At 39.2% G+C, this 18,892-nt stretch overlaps 1 protein-coding gene across 7 annotated transcripts in view; it reads right to left on the bottom strand.

Annotated features, from left to right (window-relative positions):
* Positions 1–9,541: 9,541 nt before the first annotated feature.
* The window catches only part of LOC131355833 (nuclear factor 1 B-type-like), a 90,527-nt gene continuing 81,176 nt past the window's right edge, over positions 9,542–18,892 (bottom strand). For all 7 annotated transcript variants that reach the window (XM_058394351.1, XM_058394352.1, XM_058394356.1 and 4 more), the window contains one exon: positions 9,542–15,805. In XM_058394351.1, coding sequence (XP_058250334.1) covers positions 15,707–15,805 — 99 coding nt within the window. In that variant the 3' untranslated portion in view covers positions 9,542–15,706. The remainder of the gene's footprint in view (positions 15,806–18,892) is intronic.

Here is an 18,892-nt window from a genome sequence, read left to right as displayed (position 1 = left end):
GTGTATCAGTGCCTCTGATCTGACCACAGATGTAATCTAGCATTTTGCAACCTGCCATGAAATTGCCCCATTATAAATGTGACACATGCTAAAACATGTGTGCAGACATTAAAGGAGGTATTCTCTCACGTGCTGCATCACATCACTGTTAGCCATATTTATCTGCTGCATGATTGATTTGATTTTGCCATGCACATGCCATCCTTACTTGTGTCAGATTGTGTTTTTTTTTATATAGCCAGCTGAATAAATTTAGCCAGTATGCATTTTGATTTATTGTGTGTATTGTTATTGGAAGTGCCTAATTGAAATATTAAAAATCAGGTTGAGACACTAACAAATTGCTCAATACAATTGGCTATGACCAGCTGTTGAAGCTTTAGTTGAAGGTAATCAATCCAATTGAGTTTTAGTAATGTGAGAACATCCCAGACCCCCTCTGGAAAAAAAGGCATTAGTATGGGTAATTAATCATTTTATTAGCCAAATATGTGGCAAGACCAGCACTTATTGCTTCCCATTATATCAGACCCCACCATGACAATGTTAGTCGACAGATAGAGATTGATTATAGGTGTGTGTGTGTGTACAGTATGTATGCATGTGTGGTGTAAGCACATGTGCAAATCAATGGACCTGACATCTGGCACTGTGTTGTGTTATTAGAGCCAGAGGGGTGTCTGCATACGTCAGGGACACAGGAGCCGCCATCGTGTGCCGACTTCTCATCAGAAAGAGATTTATAGATTAATGGGGAAAATGGCAAATGCTTCCACATGGGCTTCTGTGTGGATCGACTTCACTGTGGACAATCTCCTCCGGGTCCCCCCTGAATTTCCTCTTTAAGTAATTGAAGATTAGATTGAGAAATGTATTCTCTCTCTCTCTCTCTCTCGCTCTCTCAGACACACTTTCACCTTTCACATCTGTCTTATTATTATATATTTTGTTCAGTAACATTTTTGAGAGTGTACTTCTGGTATTATCAGGTTTATAACTTAATTGTATTTAAGTGTACTGTAAAGTAAATAACTCCATGCATCATTGTTATGTACAAAACAATGAATACAGGACATATAATACATCCAGTGTATAAATTTACTATACTTTATGAGATGGTAATTACAGTTATAAAGACAGATTTATTCATTAAACTATTAGGAAGTTATGAGTGACACGTTTTGGCTTTAACACACTGATAAAGAGGCTCTTAATTGAGTAATTTATTACCTTTATATCACTCTGACAAAACATTTACAAGCTTTCAGCTGTCCTCCAACTATACTCTATTCCAGCTGGGGGTGGTGCTCCATTCTGGGCCAGAAAATCTTACAGAAACCTGAAAACAAAGAAAACTAATCATTTTAAACTGATAAACTCAACTTTTTGGGTGCAACCCTTCATTTCAGCCCTAATTTACTCCCATCAGGGATGCCAATGTTTTGACTAAAACTTTCCAATAATGAATAATAATTAGACTACTGTTCAGAGATGAGAAGAAAAGAAAGCATATAATGGAGAAGAGCGAAAACAGCATTGTGTATTTATGAAGTAATTTCGTGAAGCACCATTTTGCACTGTGAAATGTCATGTTTGGGCAGGTTTGGAGCCAAAAGTGGACTAGCTCCTGAAAAGGCGCATTAAAACGGCACGTGTCCACTGTAGCTGACGCCAACAAACAAACAAACAAACAAACAAACAGCAGGTGACCCAAGTGCACCTGCAGCTCATTATTCCACCTCATGAGCTGCTTTACACAGCACAGGTGCAGAGAGTCTGAACACAGCACACACACACACACACACACACACACACGAACACACACAGCTAAATTCACACAAAACACACACTTGCCTATGTGTTAACTAAAACGAAGGGAAATGAAACATATACAGACAAGAGCCTATAGTTAACTCTATAACCTAAAAAACAAACAAACATTGAAATGTGTTTATTTACACCATATAGTTTAAATGAGAAAGAAACCTAGCTAGAAAATCCTACACCACAGATATAACACGATTAAAAAACATCCTACTCCTACACATACTTCACCTTTTTCTGCTCTGTGAGCTCTGCAGTTCTTGTTTTTAATTAATGTTGGGCCAGAGTGGTCCTCTTAGCAAATGATGACAAATCACGCATCCTCTTAACTTTAGCCAAATGCTTTCTGGCAAAGATACAATCACACATCAAACTTTACTGGGATGTTTGGCCTTTTTCACGCTCTTCAACTGGGTGAAAGGTTAAGCGGGTACTGTGTAAGGCTGCGCTCAGCATAAACAACATCACTGTAGTTAGATTGGCCAACCATTACTCCACTATAACATAAACAAATACGGCTTTTCCAAACAATAGTTTTGATGAACGCGTTCAGAAAGAAAAAAAAACTTTAATCTTAGCATCAAGTGCAATGTAAAACAAATAAAGCTGAAAAATGGAAGCTGAATGCCCTTTGATAATTCTAGTCAATTGTTATATGTCTAATCTATTCTGGTATTTCTAGGCTATTGCGATATTTCTATTCATATTGTTTTTAGGGACATATGTATATAGTTTTATGTTCTATAATTATTGTGTAATGACAATTGGCAGTACACAATTGTGAACAATTTGCATGTCATGATTATCCTCATATAAGGGTAAATAAAAAATATTATAAAACACTGACATTTGTGATAACAACTGGTAGCTCACATTCATATTTATTTGTAGAGAATGTAAGTAAATAAAAAAAATAAAGTCTAAATGGATACAAATTCAGATACTCGTAAAGACAGTGATCATTAATTCTTGTCAGAAAGGCACACAGGGCATCTGGTTGAGACTAGAGGTGTACAGAGGGACTGGGATCCTGCAGAATGCAGTAAAAAATCAGCGATCAGGCATAAGATTATGACCACCTGTCTAATATTGTGTTGGTCACCCTTTTGCTGCCAAAACAGCCCTGACCCGTCATGCACTGTGTATTCTGACACCTTTCTATCAGAACCAGTATTAACTTCTTCAGCAATTTGAGCAACAGTAGCTCGTCTGTTGGATCAGATCACACAGGCCAGCCTTCACTCCCCACGTGCCTCAATGAGCCTTGGCCGCCCATGACCCTGTCACCGATTCAACACTGTTCCTTCCTTGGACCACATTTGATAGATACTGACCACTGCAGACCGGGAACACCCCACAAGAGCTGCAGTTTTGGAGATGCTCTGATCCAGTCGTCTAGCCATCACAATTTGGTCCTTGTCAAACTCGCTCAAATCCTTACACTTGTCCATTTTTCCTGCTTCTAACACATCAACTTTGAGGACAAAATGTTCACTTGCTGTCTAATATATCCCACCCACTAACAGGGGCCATGATGAGGAGATAATCAGTGTTATTCACTTCACCTCTCAGTGCTCATAATGTTATGCCTGATATACATGGATGTGAGTAAGCAGTCAGACACAAAACTCTAATAAAGCCCATTCATGTGAACATGCAGCAGTCTGTAGTAATGGTGATTTAAATTAGGCTTGTTTATATTTGGCAAATTAATAGAACCAACTAAATTGATCAGAGTATATCACAGATAAATACGATTAGAGATAGAAGTCAGTGATCATGCTGACCGAGCTGGTATTTCTACCTCTGTGGATTTTTCAGCATTTCCATGGGCATAAGGGTAAGTTTCATATTTAATTCAACAACAACAACAACATACTGTACACCACATCAACTTCCATTATAAATCCAAATACAGATACAGGTATAAATATTTGGAACACTAAACACATACAGATATTGTGGCATTGTGTTACTGTTCTATTAATTTTTTTTTATTGTGTGTTGATCTTTTTTGCATATTGGTCTGGATTTCATATGAAAAGCAAGTAGGCACAGGAGCGATGGAAAAAAATGCTGAACAAAATTGTTGATATCTTTAGAATGATGCATGTATAGATGTTTAGAGAATGAAGTAGACATTTTCCACACTCGAAAAGAAAATGATGTGCACAGTGGACATGTTTGTAGATATTTAAAGATATATATATATTTTTTTTGTATAATGTGATATTAGCTTGGCTAGCCTTATAGCTAAGGATGTTTTTTGACAGACACTACTACAAAACATCTTCTGGAAGTCAATCTGGATTTGAACATCTGCCAAAGATGTTAATGTTAATGTAAATATTTATCATCTTATGACTGTCTTCCTGTTAGAAATTTTCCCAGCTTACCCGAGGTTTTAAGATAAGGTTCCTTGGTGTTTGATGTACTACAGAATAAACACCGAGTGTAAGCGTGGCTTTTGGTGTCCATAACTTGGGCACTGAACCTGAAAGGGGTTAAACCCAAAAAAGGAGACACAAAAGATATAGGAGCATAGATTCTGTAAGCAGAGCAAAAAAAAAATTAGGAAAAGCCGAGCCAGGAAAGAAGAAAAAAGGAAGAGAGCGTGTGGGGATAGTACACCAATTTATGACCAGGTTGAGATGATGAAACTAAAATGTATGTGTCAGAGCAAAAGAGCTCACCATGTGGTTCCTCAGGTGCTTCATGATTTATCCTGCAATGTCTCATCTTTTTCAATTTTGCGTCCTATAGGCTGAAGAGAACGTCAAGAGGTCCGTGAGCAGAACAGACCCGCTAGACACACACTGCTCTTAAACACTATAATAACAGTCTTTGTGGTGACATCTGCTTTGACTTAACCCAAACACTCTGGCACTTAATAAAGCATATAATCAAACTGCTGTATTCAAGACAAGCGAACAAACGTCTGGTGGAAGGAGCGAGCGGGAGAAGAATTCCTAAAGACCATCTCACTTTACCCTGAGAATGCCGTTCTTCAGACGTCTTCTTCAAAAGTCCTGCGCAGACACTAATCTCCTGCGCATCAATGGATGAGAAATTCAAACAGTACACCCTCCTCCCCCATAATATACACCCTGACGCGTTATGTCTTATACACTTTGTAACTTACTTCAAACTCGACATTTTTACGCATGGTTTTGGCTCAACACTTGCGGAGGGCTCAGTTTTCTGGTTGTTAGGTTGCATACCAATTGTTTCGAGTCTAGACAGTGCTCAGCATTACTAATCCAGTCAGCAGACTATTGACCGATTCGGAACGTCTCCAGATCTTGGGCCTAATTTGTTTTGCTGCTTATTGTTTCTATGATAAGTCAGTTCATTTACTATGCTCACCATCAACAGGCTAGTTTTGTGAATATTCTTGCACATCTTCAGTATGCTCTTTCTCCTGGTCAGGGTCAAAGTGGGTCCAGAGCTTATCTCAGGAACACTGGGTATGATGTGGGATGAAATACATGCTGATTCACAATTAGGGGGATGCATGTTATGTTTTTGGAAGGTAGGAGGAAACCTAAGTAAAAGAAGTAGAAGAGCTCAGGAACCAGGAAGCCTGGAGCTATAAGGCGGCAATGCTCCTCTCTGTGCCACAACATCACCATTCATGAGCTCTGTTTGTGTGATATATTTCTCTATTTTTTGCCAAGTAAACCTGGAGTGAAAAAAACATGTGAAACAACATGTGCAATACTTACAAAGAGTGAACACTGGTACAGCAACAGCAGTGATGCTTTTTTTTTTTTTTTTGTCTTTTCTCTAGCTGTGAGAGTCGTAATCCTGCTGTGCTGAAAGATAAAGCCTGAAAAAGCTCCCCTTTGCTCTTTATTTAAGTCCTCATTCTGACTCCCACCCCAGGAACATGATCCGCAGTCATTTCCCCGCACATCCTCGGTGCCTGTTCTCCCCATCACCACCACCACCGCAGCGCTGAACTCAATCATGATCCATTTAGAGTGTGAGTGTGAGTTACAAACCCATATAGCCTTTGATTGCAGTCCAACGTCAGATCTACAGGCTGGAAAAGTCTGAAATATACGTTTGAAATGATCGCATAGGTACCACGTAGGAACAAATCAAACCTCGAGATGTGCAAGGTTCACTAGCGAGTCTTCGATGTTTACGAGTCAGCACATTAAGGAGGTTTTCCTCCGTTTAATCCACCTGCAAGCAATCTCGCTACATTTTTGAGGGATAGAGCAGAAAGCTCAGCTAACACGTTCAATCCCGGTGCAATTTTTCACAGCATGTCAGTGGCACAAAAAAAAAAAAGGGGGTTTCGTAGCCCAGTGAGAACTTTCTTGACAGCCAGATTACAGTCTACTGCATTTTTTTGGGTTGTTATCTGACAGTTTATGACAAGGTAGTCAGTCCATGCATAGCTGAAATGCTTTCTTCTGGGCTGAAAAGCAATCTGATACCGTTCTTAAAATTAACATAACTCACGTTTTCTCCTCTCTTTCCTTCAAGCGTAACAATTACCACGCTACAAGTTCAAAACATGCTTATTTCTGTTATTTATTTCTTTTTTTTTGTTCATGCTACACTAGTACGTTTGAAATATGAAATCCCTAAACACTCTCTTATCCCTGTGTATATGTAGAGAGACTAGTGCGGTTGCAGAAAAAACTTGTTCCTGGTGTTGATATGATTTTTGCTGGCTTTTTTTTTTTTTTACAGTTTAATTTTGCTTACTGGAGCTGTGGAATGTATGAAGCATAAATCAAAGCTCTGAAGGGAATTTGGCAGTCAAAGTGGAACAGCTAGAACTATACAAAGATGTTGTAAGGTGAACATTACTGCTATGAGCGGGGGATTAAAAAGTGTAGCTCAACCAAGAAAGATGTAGGGAGACATCTCAGTTTTAATTTCCTGCAAAAAATAAAATAAATAAATAAATAAAAACAGAATTGCGTACATATGCGTGTAGCCTCTATATGTTCTGTGATCATCACAGGGACGCACAAGTTCATTTGGTATCCATGTCGCTTGGCATTCATATGTCTTCTCTTCTGTTGTCTGAGGATGCCCAAACACAAACATACACACACACACACTGTCCCAGAGCTGGAGACATCCTAAATTGTGTACAAGAGGCCCGGGTGTATGAGAACGGAACCTCGCAGGGGTGTGTGTCTGCGAGTCCCTTTGAATAGCCAGGCAGCACTCAATATCAAGTTTGTTTGTTGCATCCCTCCTTGTCTGTGGAGTATGCAAATTGGCCGTGTGTGTGTGTTTTTGAAGGGGTGCACAGAGAGGGGGGGTCTGTGGGAAAGTGAGGGAGCTAATCCTGAGAGTTTCATCAGGGTGGAGAAGACCATTCAGTCACTAACCCCCTCCCTCACCCCCCACCACTACAACTCACCGCACGCCACTTCGCAAGACAAGGACGTGGTGTATTTCCTTTGTGTCGAAGTCACCCCCCCTGCGTACACACACAAACACTTTAATGCTGAACACCTGTTTCTGCACACACACACCCCAGTGATGCGCAGACATCCCACGCTCCCGTCTACTGGGGGCCACACAAAGAGATTCTTTATGGATAAGCACAAACCAGTAACATCACGTAAAACAGTGAATCAGAACTGGGAAATCATTCTATGTGAATGAATATGAGCAAACCTATGATGGCTTCTTTTATTTTCGGTGTTTTGGAATTTTAACAAATGAATCTGTCACTTGATGACTGACATTTCTTTTAGCATGGAAGATATAGTAAGTCTGGGAATTGGTTCCTAACAGCTATGTGAGTATGTTCAGGCCTCGTACCACTGCTCTAGACCACTTTTTCCTGATTTCTCCAAGGGCAGGCAGCTCTGCGCTGAGCTCGGTGTAGCGACTCGGGTTTCACGAGCAGACCCAGCTTCCAGCATTCCCTATTTAAAACAAAAGCAAACACACACACACACACCTCAGCCTCTCCTGCTGCCCTGCAAAACATAATTGGCCCAAACAGCACTTAACTTCGTCAAATCACCCAGAGTGGGCCTTGATAGAAAATAAAACATCCTTGGGAAATATGTACGATGCATTAAGAGCCAAAACCCTTCTTATTGAAGACAGATGTTTATTTAACTAGCCAATTTTTTGTTATAAATGGCATAATGATAACCATTATATATTTGAGATCATTTTATATCAGCGTAGCACCACATTGTTTGGTTCAAAAGCCAAGAAATGTGTTTGGAGCCAGGTGTTGATTTCGGCCTAATAGTAAGGGTTCAGGAGGACTTCTGCTTTCATGTTTATCCAACATGGCACTCGCTGAGGAGCGAATGTTCTTCTCGGCCCTGAGCATGCTGAATTATAAAGACATGTCCTGTGGCACCAACTACAGCCTCCAGTGCTGCTCGCTTATCTCACACACACACACACACACACACACACACACACACACAGGTCCTCCTGTTCGTCTGAGGATATAATAATTAATGCTGGTCATTAACACTATGCTAAACCTTAACCTCGATAAGCAAGAGGTTAATATTTTATGTAAAATCTGCAAGATTATTTATTCATTTGTTTTTTGTAAATAAGCATTCTTCCTCATGGGGACCAGCCAGAATGTCCCCACAAGGTCAGACCTGTCAGATATTCCTGTCCTTGTGTGGACATTTGGTCCTAACCAACATCTATAACATACCCTTCCAAACTTCGGTGTATATTTACATTCAAATTCAGAGTTGAAGTTGTTTTCCTTCTTTATTTAATAACTAAAAAGCACATTAAGATGTATATTGATGACCATGCAAACTGAAGAACAAAATCTTAATCATGCCCCAAGTGAAATTTGGAAAAATGTTCCCATTTCAGCTGCACACCCAGTGTTTTTGCTGCGCTTCATTAACTATCTGTAATGCTTTGCATGTAACCTTTTCCCAACGTTTCAGCCATGATTGATGTTTTAGTTACTCAAAGTAGGTTAAGCTTGGGGCAGCCAGTACGCAAAATTACACAAATGCCAGTAGAATCATTTGGTCTATTTTCAGCATTACTTCATAGTGAAATTGTGATCTCTGAATTTTTATTTTTACTTATTTTTTTAAATCAAAACAAAACAAAAAAAAAACACACACACACACACACAAAACAATGTTTTGTAGCATAGCTCGTTTTATTGTTTAAACAGTTTTGCATAGGAAATATATCCACTTCCAGTAATTGACTGCAGTAAAAACAGCTGCTAGCAGTATAGGCTGGATATAACAGTAACAATCACAAAAAAAGTCAAGCAATTATTTACACTCATTTTTCATCTTGTGGCAATTTTATCCCCTACATCAAATGCAGCTAGCTTAAAGGCGATGCCTACTGTTTAGCTGTGAAAACTGGAAAAAAAAAATTGAAGAAATGAAGAAAAATAAACAAAAACAAACAAACAAGAAGACCTTCACTGTACAGTCTCTTGAAGAATACCTGCATTTCCCGAACGGTGAATAAAACAAGTCTTATATGATGTACATTCAGGAATTTACATTGCCTTTTGCATACATCCGTGGTGTTACTACATTCACTAAAAGGCTGATACAACCTTAAAACATTTGTTAGTGTTGTTGATGTCGTGTTACAAATGCATGGCTCAAAAGAAAAAGAAGAAAAGAGGAAAAAAATATGCCATTTTGAAAAGGGTGTAAAAGTGCCACAAGACCTGAAAGAATTCAACCCTGCTGTGGAGCTGGCAAGCATGTTTTTGTTTTTTTTTGTTGTTTTTTTTGTTTTTGTTTTTTTTTAAACTGACATTATTTTCATCTACTGTAGTTCTAAGTGTAGCATTGACAATCTAAAGAAACACACTGCCCAACTATCTATTTAATCTCATCAAAGAAATATCGCGAGACCAGGGCACTCCATTCAATAGGACTAAAATATTCAAAAATGAACAGAGCACAAAAACACTTAAAAAGGACACGTCACATAAAATCTGGGGAGGGGGGGGGGGACCGTAATAAGATAAAAATACAGGAAGAAGCAACCCACACATTCTGTTTTGACTGTTTTTTTCCCCCTACATTTCTATTTTTTTCCCAAAGAAATTTCAATCAGTGTTGTTTTTTTTTCGTTTTTATGTACAATGTGAAGTCCACTGAGACTGTGAGCTGGAACAGGCACTGCTTAACATATATATACTGTATATATTTTTTTGTCTTTTTTTTTGTCTTTTTTTTTTGGTAAACATCTCAAAATATGCTGGTTTTTTTTTTTAATATGTTCCTGTTTATGTCTACCTGATGTTCATTCATGCCATTGGAAATGCCCTTGGAAAACAGAACTGAAGTAATGGACTGAAAGGTACTCCTGCCTTTCTCTGTGTTAAATCCATATTCAGGTGAACTAAATAAAGATATTGCGTGAGAGCCACGAGCGCCTCCTTGCATAAGGAAAATACTTGTGGTCTTCTCAGTGTCCATGAGCATGGCTTTCATATCTAACTCTACATGTAATACATAACTTTAACCAGGCCATCGTCTCATATAATGTAATACATGTAATGCTATGAAAATCTGACTTCTTGACAACAAACTGATTTGAAAACAAAAGAAAACAAAACAAAACAAAAAACAGAAAAATATCGAATAATAATCAGCCCTTTGAAAAGGAATGAGAAACAAATCTAAACTACTGAGACACAAAAAGGTAGAAATTGACCAGAACTCCTCTCATAAGCCTCATAACGCTGTGTGCTGTGGTGAGCGACACTGTGATCACGATCGGCGAAATCGGATGGAAGTGTTCAGGCTCGAAAAATCTGATCATACGCGCGAACCGTACACCGAAACAAGGCGCCAGTGAGAGGGATAGTGGGAACTGCGGAAAGTGCAAATGCTCAGCTGTTTGCCAAACTCTCCTCTGTGCTAACGACATAAAAGGATATCTGTGGGGCTGCGCAAAGGCTCCTGGGAGTTCCTAGTACTGACCTTTAATCCTAACTACAAGAGGAAGGTGATCAACGTTGCTTACTTAACATGACAATCACAGCCCACAGTGAACACGCAAATACTGTGAAATGAACATGCTTCAGCTCGGTACGCATCAGAAACCAAAGGACTCACTGCATTGTGGGTAAAGACAGCAGAATAACATGTCACTAACAACATTACCCTGGTAATCGCTGACAACAGACTTGCATCAGGTGCCTTTTTTTAAAGGGATGACGATTTCCCCGTTTGGCCCGAATCAGCAAAAACGTTTCGTTTTTTTTTTCATTTCCATTTCTGCTATCGCATAATCAATAAGTCACACAGTCGAGGTCCACGCGAACAGAAACAACACGTCAGGTTAATCTACATGAAGCACAAAGAAATGACCTTCATCATTTACTTTTTATCATTTACACGCCAACATAGGACTTGACGAAATATAACAAATTCAGAGAAAACTCGTTCTGATTTCTATGGGCAGCTAGAGTCCAGATTCCAAGCAGTTTTCTTGTAGACTAGCTTATTTGTTTTGTTTTGTTTGTTTTTTTACAATAAAATTTCATGTTAAGCAAATTCCTTAAGTTTATAAATTTAGCTTTTTACAAATAAGGGTAAAGAAAAAAAATACAGTGTACAAACTTTTGTCTACAAGGCAGGCATTTGAATAGAAAGACCCTCATTTTTCCTTACCGTGTGGAGTCCGAGTCAGCCCAGACACACACTCTGGCACACACTCGAGTCCAACACAATCCATCCAGCTAGCAGAGCAAAATGTAACCATTATGGATGATATGCACAGTGAGACTATTGCTATGACTAGTGCTAGGACTCACTGATGACCAACTCAAATCAGGTGCCTTTAAAAATGATTCTCAGAGAATAAAATGTTAGCCATCGCAACATGAAATGAACCATCCTTTCTTTTCCTATTTTGTTTTTTTATGACACATATTCACATCACAAACTCTAGGTCTCACACTAACCAAAGGAAAACAAACAAACAAAAAAAAACATTTTACTTTACATTTACAATAACTGTATATGTCTTTTCAGATTCGAAATAATTTTGTTGTTGTTGTTGTTGATGTGGCTAATTATTATTATTTTTTTACAATTTCAAATGACGGGGCAGCAAATCATTTAAGGTTTAATTAAAAAAAAAAAAGCTCTTTCCTGAAGAAAAAAAAGTACAGTGTACAAACTTTTGTCCAGAAGGCAGGCTATTGAACAGAAAAGACGCTCATTCACTTGTCTCTTGTCACGTCAGCGTCCCACACACTCTGCCACACGCTCGAGCTGACAAACAAACATGTTTCTACAGAGCCGCCAGAGCAGATTCCATCTCCTAAGCAGTACCAGAGACTAATCCTGTCAGCATAGCCAACACAGTGACCCATACCTACAGCCATCTTCACTGTTTTAACCCGCCTACCAACACCACACCGGTCCTCTGACCCTGACGCTGCCATCGGTCTGGGAGAAATGCACTTCTGTGGCACAGCTAATGGCTAAAATGGCTGCAAAGCACTTTGACTTTCAACTTTCTCAAATCCAATAACAAGAAGAAAACATAAACAAAACAGGGACAGCAGTGCACATAAAACTGGGGTGGCTTCATTCTGCTATTTTGTTTTGTACTGCACAGTAAAAACAAACATGTTTATGAAGAAGGAAAGACTGAGCTTGACTTGAGTTTTTCTATCCAAACATTTTTTTTTGTCTAAGTTTAGACAGAAATCTAGAATGATTTCAGGTCTGCTGTAGAAGAACCCTTAAATAGTACAAAGAGCAGAAATGTTGAAAGAAATCCTGAATCCTTTGTACAATACAAAGACTAAATCCTGTGAGTGATATGGAGAGAACGCTCCGTGACGCATTATGCCTGAGTTACTGTCGTACAGTTCGTGTAATTGTTCTATTCGAAAGGGCACTGGAGGTGGATGATTGCCTAGATGCTGTATAAGTGCTCAGCGTTTAAATCGCAGCGGTCCTCCAGACCTAACAGAGACTGCGTAAGGCCCTTCCTCTGAAATCCTTCCTTCATCACGAGTAGAAAAGAAAAACGGAGTTCATACTGTGTCCCCGAACCTGACTGAAATCCTTGTAAGGCTAAACCTGGAAACATCTCCAAGATAAGGAAGGATAAACGGATACCATTTCCAGATTCTTTTTCTGATTGTAAGAAGTTTTAACACGCGTGTACAGCGTGGTGATTGTAATGCATTTCATAACAAGTCACTTATTTTTTTTTTCCATAAAAATTTAAGGCATCTTTTGTACTTGCATATTGCTAATGATAATATGCTGAACCAATGCTGAAGATTCATCTTCACAGCTACCGAGATACAGTACCGACATATCGATGGGTTTTAAAAGATGCTGCGTGTGGACTGAGGGAGTTCACAGGCAATATGCAGAGTGCTGGAAACATCTGACTGAACTACAGATGAATCAGATCGTGTACTGTCATTTTTTTTTTTACACACAAATGTCTTCCTTTTAACTCCAATTCTAGAAATTTCCATGCTGATTGTCAGTCTCAAGTCAAGCCTTCTCTCCTCTGATGATGAGCCATTTCCTGGAGTTATGCAAGCACCCCAGTGCTGAAGTTAAGAAATAAAGAAGTCAGTTAGTCACAGTAGGCAAACCAGTGACTTTGCAGCCATGTTAGACCAAACGATGCATGCTACAAAAAAATATTCCCCCTCACAGAGAAAACGAAACAAAACTATCCTTGCATGCGCCTCTCCATCTTTCCGTACACTCAATAAAAAAAAAAAATAAATAAAATAAAAAAATAAAAAATAAAAAAGACCTTATCACACACTGCATAGAAAGCAGTTCCCACTTTGGTCAATTAAAAAAAATAATAAAATAAAAAATAAAAAAAAAGCAAAATCACAAAACATCAACAACAACATTAACAATGACAACATCAACAAAATAAATGTTTAGACTATTTGTATCTCCGTACTAGCTTCTAATCGACATAGCTAAAAGCACTACCTACATAGGCAAAACTTGGTATTGCATAATTCTTATAATTCTGGACCCTCCCTCCCCAATAATGACTGGAAGATGAAAAAAAAACAAACAAACAAAAAAAACCCCACCAAAATACTGAAAAATAATGCTGTTTGATTATAAACTTTAGAACAGCAACTATACACAGCCTTGATATGCACTGTAAATGTGAGATAAAGTAGTAAATGAAGCTAAAAATCAACAATGACACAATTTCATCCAGAGTACAAAATATTTCTTATCATAAAAATGTTAATTTTTTTTTTTTCTAAAACGGTAATAAATGCAGCAAAAACAAGTGTAGTGATGTTTTCTATATTCAAAGGCAAGGCACGTAATGTGGACTATATATATTCGTGCAAATTAAGATTATTGGAAAGATTAGTTATATAAATATATCTGATTGGAGAGGCGATGGCATTGGGACTGCCGTGAACAATTGGAGATTAACGGGACTACGACTCTCGAGATTCACCAAACTGGGCATAAAAGAAGCACCATGAGACCTAGCCTCACCCTGCAGGTTAGTGTTTAACTGAGTGCAGATTTAACACATAACAAACACACACACACACACACACACGCAAACACACACACATTTTCTCTTAAATTACTTCACCAGCCTGCGTTTATCGTGTTTCTTGTAATATCACAATGTAAACAGTAGCTTTACAAGCTAATGGCCCAAATGAAAATGCACACTAGATAGGTAGGGATTACATTAAAAATAAAAAAAAAAATAAAAAAAAGCCATTTTATACACGCTGTGTGTTTGTGTCTTTTCACCTTTTTAAGTTTCTGTTTACATAATAAATTAAAGGAAAAAAAAATAACAAAACAAAAACTACCCGAGTGCTTGGGTACGGCTCAAGATAAGTGCTGTTTTGTTCGTGTTCAGTTCTGCGCAGGTAAACGTTTACTGTCAATCACACTTCTTACCACTCGACTTTCCACCATGTTCATATTTGAGGATGCAATTAATTATTTTTTTCTCATTTCAAAGTGAACTTAAAACAGTTACTCTCCCTTCCTTTAGAGTCCTAGGGCAGATAGACTATGATAGCTTCCCTTCAGTTAAAAAACCCATTTGAATTGCACTTGCCTCATATGACATATTTTCTTTTTTTTCTCCATTTTTTGAAAATCCTTTGTAAAGGATACATCAACAAAATTCACTGGGGTTGTTTTCTAACCTAGTAATACAGGTCTTTTTTTTTCACGAGTTCTTAACTCTTAAGAGTAGATATTAACCTTTAGCTCTAAAGGAAATACAAATCCAAGATTGACAAGATTACAGATACCAAAAGGTGCCTTTACATCATGGAAAATAAATGAAATTTAGAAGGCAAACATACAAACCAAAAGTCTAAATTGCTGAATTTTGTTCCTATGGACATGTAATGATGTGGGTTGAGCCTTCTTTTATAGGTCAGAATTGGAGCCTGCTTTCGAAAACAAAAACAAACAAACAAACAAACAAAAAAAAAGAGAACAATTTAAAAGTCCAGCCAGCCAGCCCTTGTGTGCCTCTCCTTCTACACCTGCTCAAAAACCAAGCCTAAAATTGTGACATAAGAATGAGAAGAAAAAAAAACCAAACACTACGAGAGACTAGCGTGTCATGCAAAACATTAAGGCATCTAAAAATTTTTTTGTATGGTGAATATCACAGTATGTCAGTTGAGGGGCCTTCTCACACAATGACTGACTGGCATGGAGAGGCTCGTGCCAGCTTTGACCCAAACCCACTCTCCTGTTCTAGGGCAAAGTCCTTCAGTGGGAGGGACAAAAGTCAGTGGAGATTGTGTAAGTGCTGCTTGCTGGTTTGTCCACGGACCTGTCACTCCAGAGTCAAGGCTTGGCCCCCCGCTTACATCTCTCAGTTGCTTGTCTCCGCCTGAAGAAGGGGCTCACCAATGATGTTTATGCTGTAATTCTGGACATTTGTTGGCAGAATCTGAGTCCCGTTCGACACTTGGAATGGAATTAAGCTCGCCCAGGTACCAGGACTGTGAACACACAGGAGAGAGAGAGAGAGAGAGAGAGAGAGAGAGTGTGTGTGTAAGGACCAGTGTTACACAAACATTAAGCAGATATATCAGAATGTACTTGCCTAAAATTGTATTATTATTATTATTATTATTATTATTATTGTTATTATTATTATTATTATTATTATTATTATTATTATTATTAACTATTATTGTTGCTGTTTATTTTATTGTAATTTGTATTTGTATTTACCTATTATTAAAACATAATGTGTATTTAATTTAAAATAATAAATTAAATAATAATAATAATAATAATCATTTAATTCATTTCTTTATATCTTTTTAGATTTTGCATTTAGTCTGAAAGTCAATCAGCCAAGTTGATATTTGTTTAAAAAAATTTCTCTTGTTAAATCAAGTAAAGCTAGTTATATGCTACATATAATTACCATATAATTAGTAGCCTTAATGTACTGTATACAATAAAATCTTTCACAGAATTGAATGACTGCTGATAATAATAATAATAATAATAATAATAATAATAATAACACTGAGCATGCAGTCACCAGGTTGAACAAAGGACAATACGGAAGGAGTTTAAATCGAGTCAGTGATACGTATCAATGTCTGTTAGTGGTACAGGTCTCAATTATTTCCCACAGTCTGAAGGGCTTCATCCCTCCTTTAACACTGACAGCACAGGAAACTCAGAGGAACAAAGGCGCCTCAGTAAGTGGATATTGCAAAAGAGGAGTCCCACAGAGAGCTGACACCCTCCCTCTGATCAATAGGGTTAAGTCAGAGGCTGATTGTGTACCGCACTTTCCCATCCGCATTCAGCACATGCTAGCCACACAACAACACAAGACTGTTAATTGCGAGCCACGGCGCAGGCCTTGAATGCGAGAGACGCCGCGATGCACAAACAGCATGTTGTTCCCTGGAGGGAGGACAGCGGGGGTCTGAATGGTATGTACATGTGTCGAATAATTAGGCAGGCCAGAAACCAGTCCACCCTCCTCCTTTCCCCGTCTCCTTCTTAAATACCTGTCTCACACAATCGCCGCTTTCTGTTTGCAGATTACAGAGCGTGCTCCTGCTCTTTCAACACCACCAGGCGCACACAGCCACTGCTTTGTTATTTTCTCCCTTTTACTTTCTTCCCCCAGCAAAAAAAAAGAAAAAGAAAGGGAGGACAGGGCAGGCCGGGGGTGGGCGAGGGCGTACTGGGGTGTTTGACGGAAGGCAACAGTAAAGAGAAGAAAGTGAGCGACTTTTCCCTGGGATCTCCGGCTGCAGGTGCATAGCTTCAGTGGATCGGCTTTGCTTGCGAGAAAGGAGGGGGGTTACTGAGGGAGTTTTAGGGGGTTTTCTTTGGCAGTTTGTTTGTTTTCCAAAGGGGACACGAGGGCTCAGGCTGATGCCTGGGGAAGACAACAGGGTCTTGGCGGACCTAGAACACTGACTTTATTCTTCCCATGGCTGCCTGCAGTGATACGGCTGACTGTGGCCATGAATGTGGCTAATGACTTAGTCTGCATTTTATACAAATCCCCCGCAGCTAGAGGCCTAGACGTCACTTAAAACAATAGAAGCAAAGTTCATGATTCAATGGCCAGAAACATGGTCAGAATTTATAAAGCATGGGATGTGAAAGAAGAAAAGGGAAAAGGAAGGAAATGAAGGGCTACACAAGTCTTTGTGAACAAAACTCAACTATCTCAACAATTTTTTTTTCCTTTTCCTCCATAGCTTCTTTCTCCTCCTTCTTTCTGACCCCCCCCTGTTTTTCTCGACCCTTTCTGGTCTGCTAGAAATCATCTGACAGGAAATGAGAGATTAAGTTTTTCCTACCTTGCTGAACAAAGAAAGCACAGAGAAGGGAAACACTCGGCAGCGATTTGGCTTTGGGGTTTTTTTTTGTTAAGATAGCTTTTTATCCCTTTCTTTCTATGTCTCTCTCTCTCTTTGTAACATACTACTCACTCCACAGGAACACAGGAGACCTGAGCAGCAGGGGATTACTTTGTAAGCTCAGTGCACATGGTCCTCAACCCTTCTGTCCTCCCATACTCCTTGCTCCAACCCCAGCCTCGGCTTTTGCGAATGCCCGGCCGATTGATCGCTGCGACTCATGGGGTGCCACCCCCTTATTTAACAATTTCAACTTCAGCCTGGCATTACCTAATGTCTGGTTTCCCCTGGATACCAGATGGCTTAATACATGACAGCTCCCCATCCACAGGAACCCGACGAGGGTGGGGGGAGAGGGGAACAAACAACTTTTCCTCACGCGTGGTTGACTTGACTTGATTCTACACTGTTGAATCCCCCACCACGCTCATGGCTTGCCCAGCCACATCTTTTTGTCCCACCAAAATCCTCCTGGCTGTAGTGGTAGGCATACAGCATGCTCCGCTTGAGGATCAGGCTCTAAATTAGATTATCTAATGGCATCTTAATGGATAGCTGACCCCATTTCATGTAGGATGGCAATGCTCAGTGCTGGGTCCAATTCAATTTGCCTTGAACCATGGAGCACCATGCATGAGTCTCTGCCAGTGCAGCTCCATCCACATGTGAGCAACAAATTACATTTACATACATTACCTGTCAAGATTTTGGATATGCTCCGTTTTTCAAAATATTATTTTTTTAAAAATTGCATTTTTCCTGTCTGTTTAAGAGAACAATTAACCGAGGCAGAGGAAATCACATGCACCATAGATAAATTTGGTAACTGAAAAAATCAGTACATGGTCAGTGAAAAAAACCCTCACTTAGCAGATGTAACTGATGCACACAAATAAAAAGTTACTTCAGATATTCCTCACAGATGCTCGTGTGCCTCTTGAAGGACATTCATGTGGTTTGTGGAGCTGTTTGTGGATCTCTCTCTCTCTTGGTTTTATTCAACTCCTTCCAGAGCATCTTGATTGGGTTAAAATCAAGTCAATGGAGAGTCCATTCTGTTATAGACAGCTCAGCCTCCTTCCTCTTTACATATCCCTTACTCAGCTCTGAGGAGTATGGACTGGAGGTGTGTGGTTTAGAAAAGGCTGTGTGCAGTGAGTGTACAGTGGGATTATCGACTACGGC

Source organism: Hemibagrus wyckioides, linkage group LG07 (genome assembly GCF_019097595.1).
Source record: "Hemibagrus wyckioides isolate EC202008001 linkage group LG07, SWU_Hwy_1.0, whole genome shotgun sequence".
Lineage (NCBI taxonomy): Eukaryota > Metazoa > Chordata > Actinopteri > Siluriformes > Bagridae > Hemibagrus > Hemibagrus wyckioides.
Note: the sequence above shows the minus strand (reverse complement) of the source record. Positions and strands in the feature narration are given on the sequence as shown.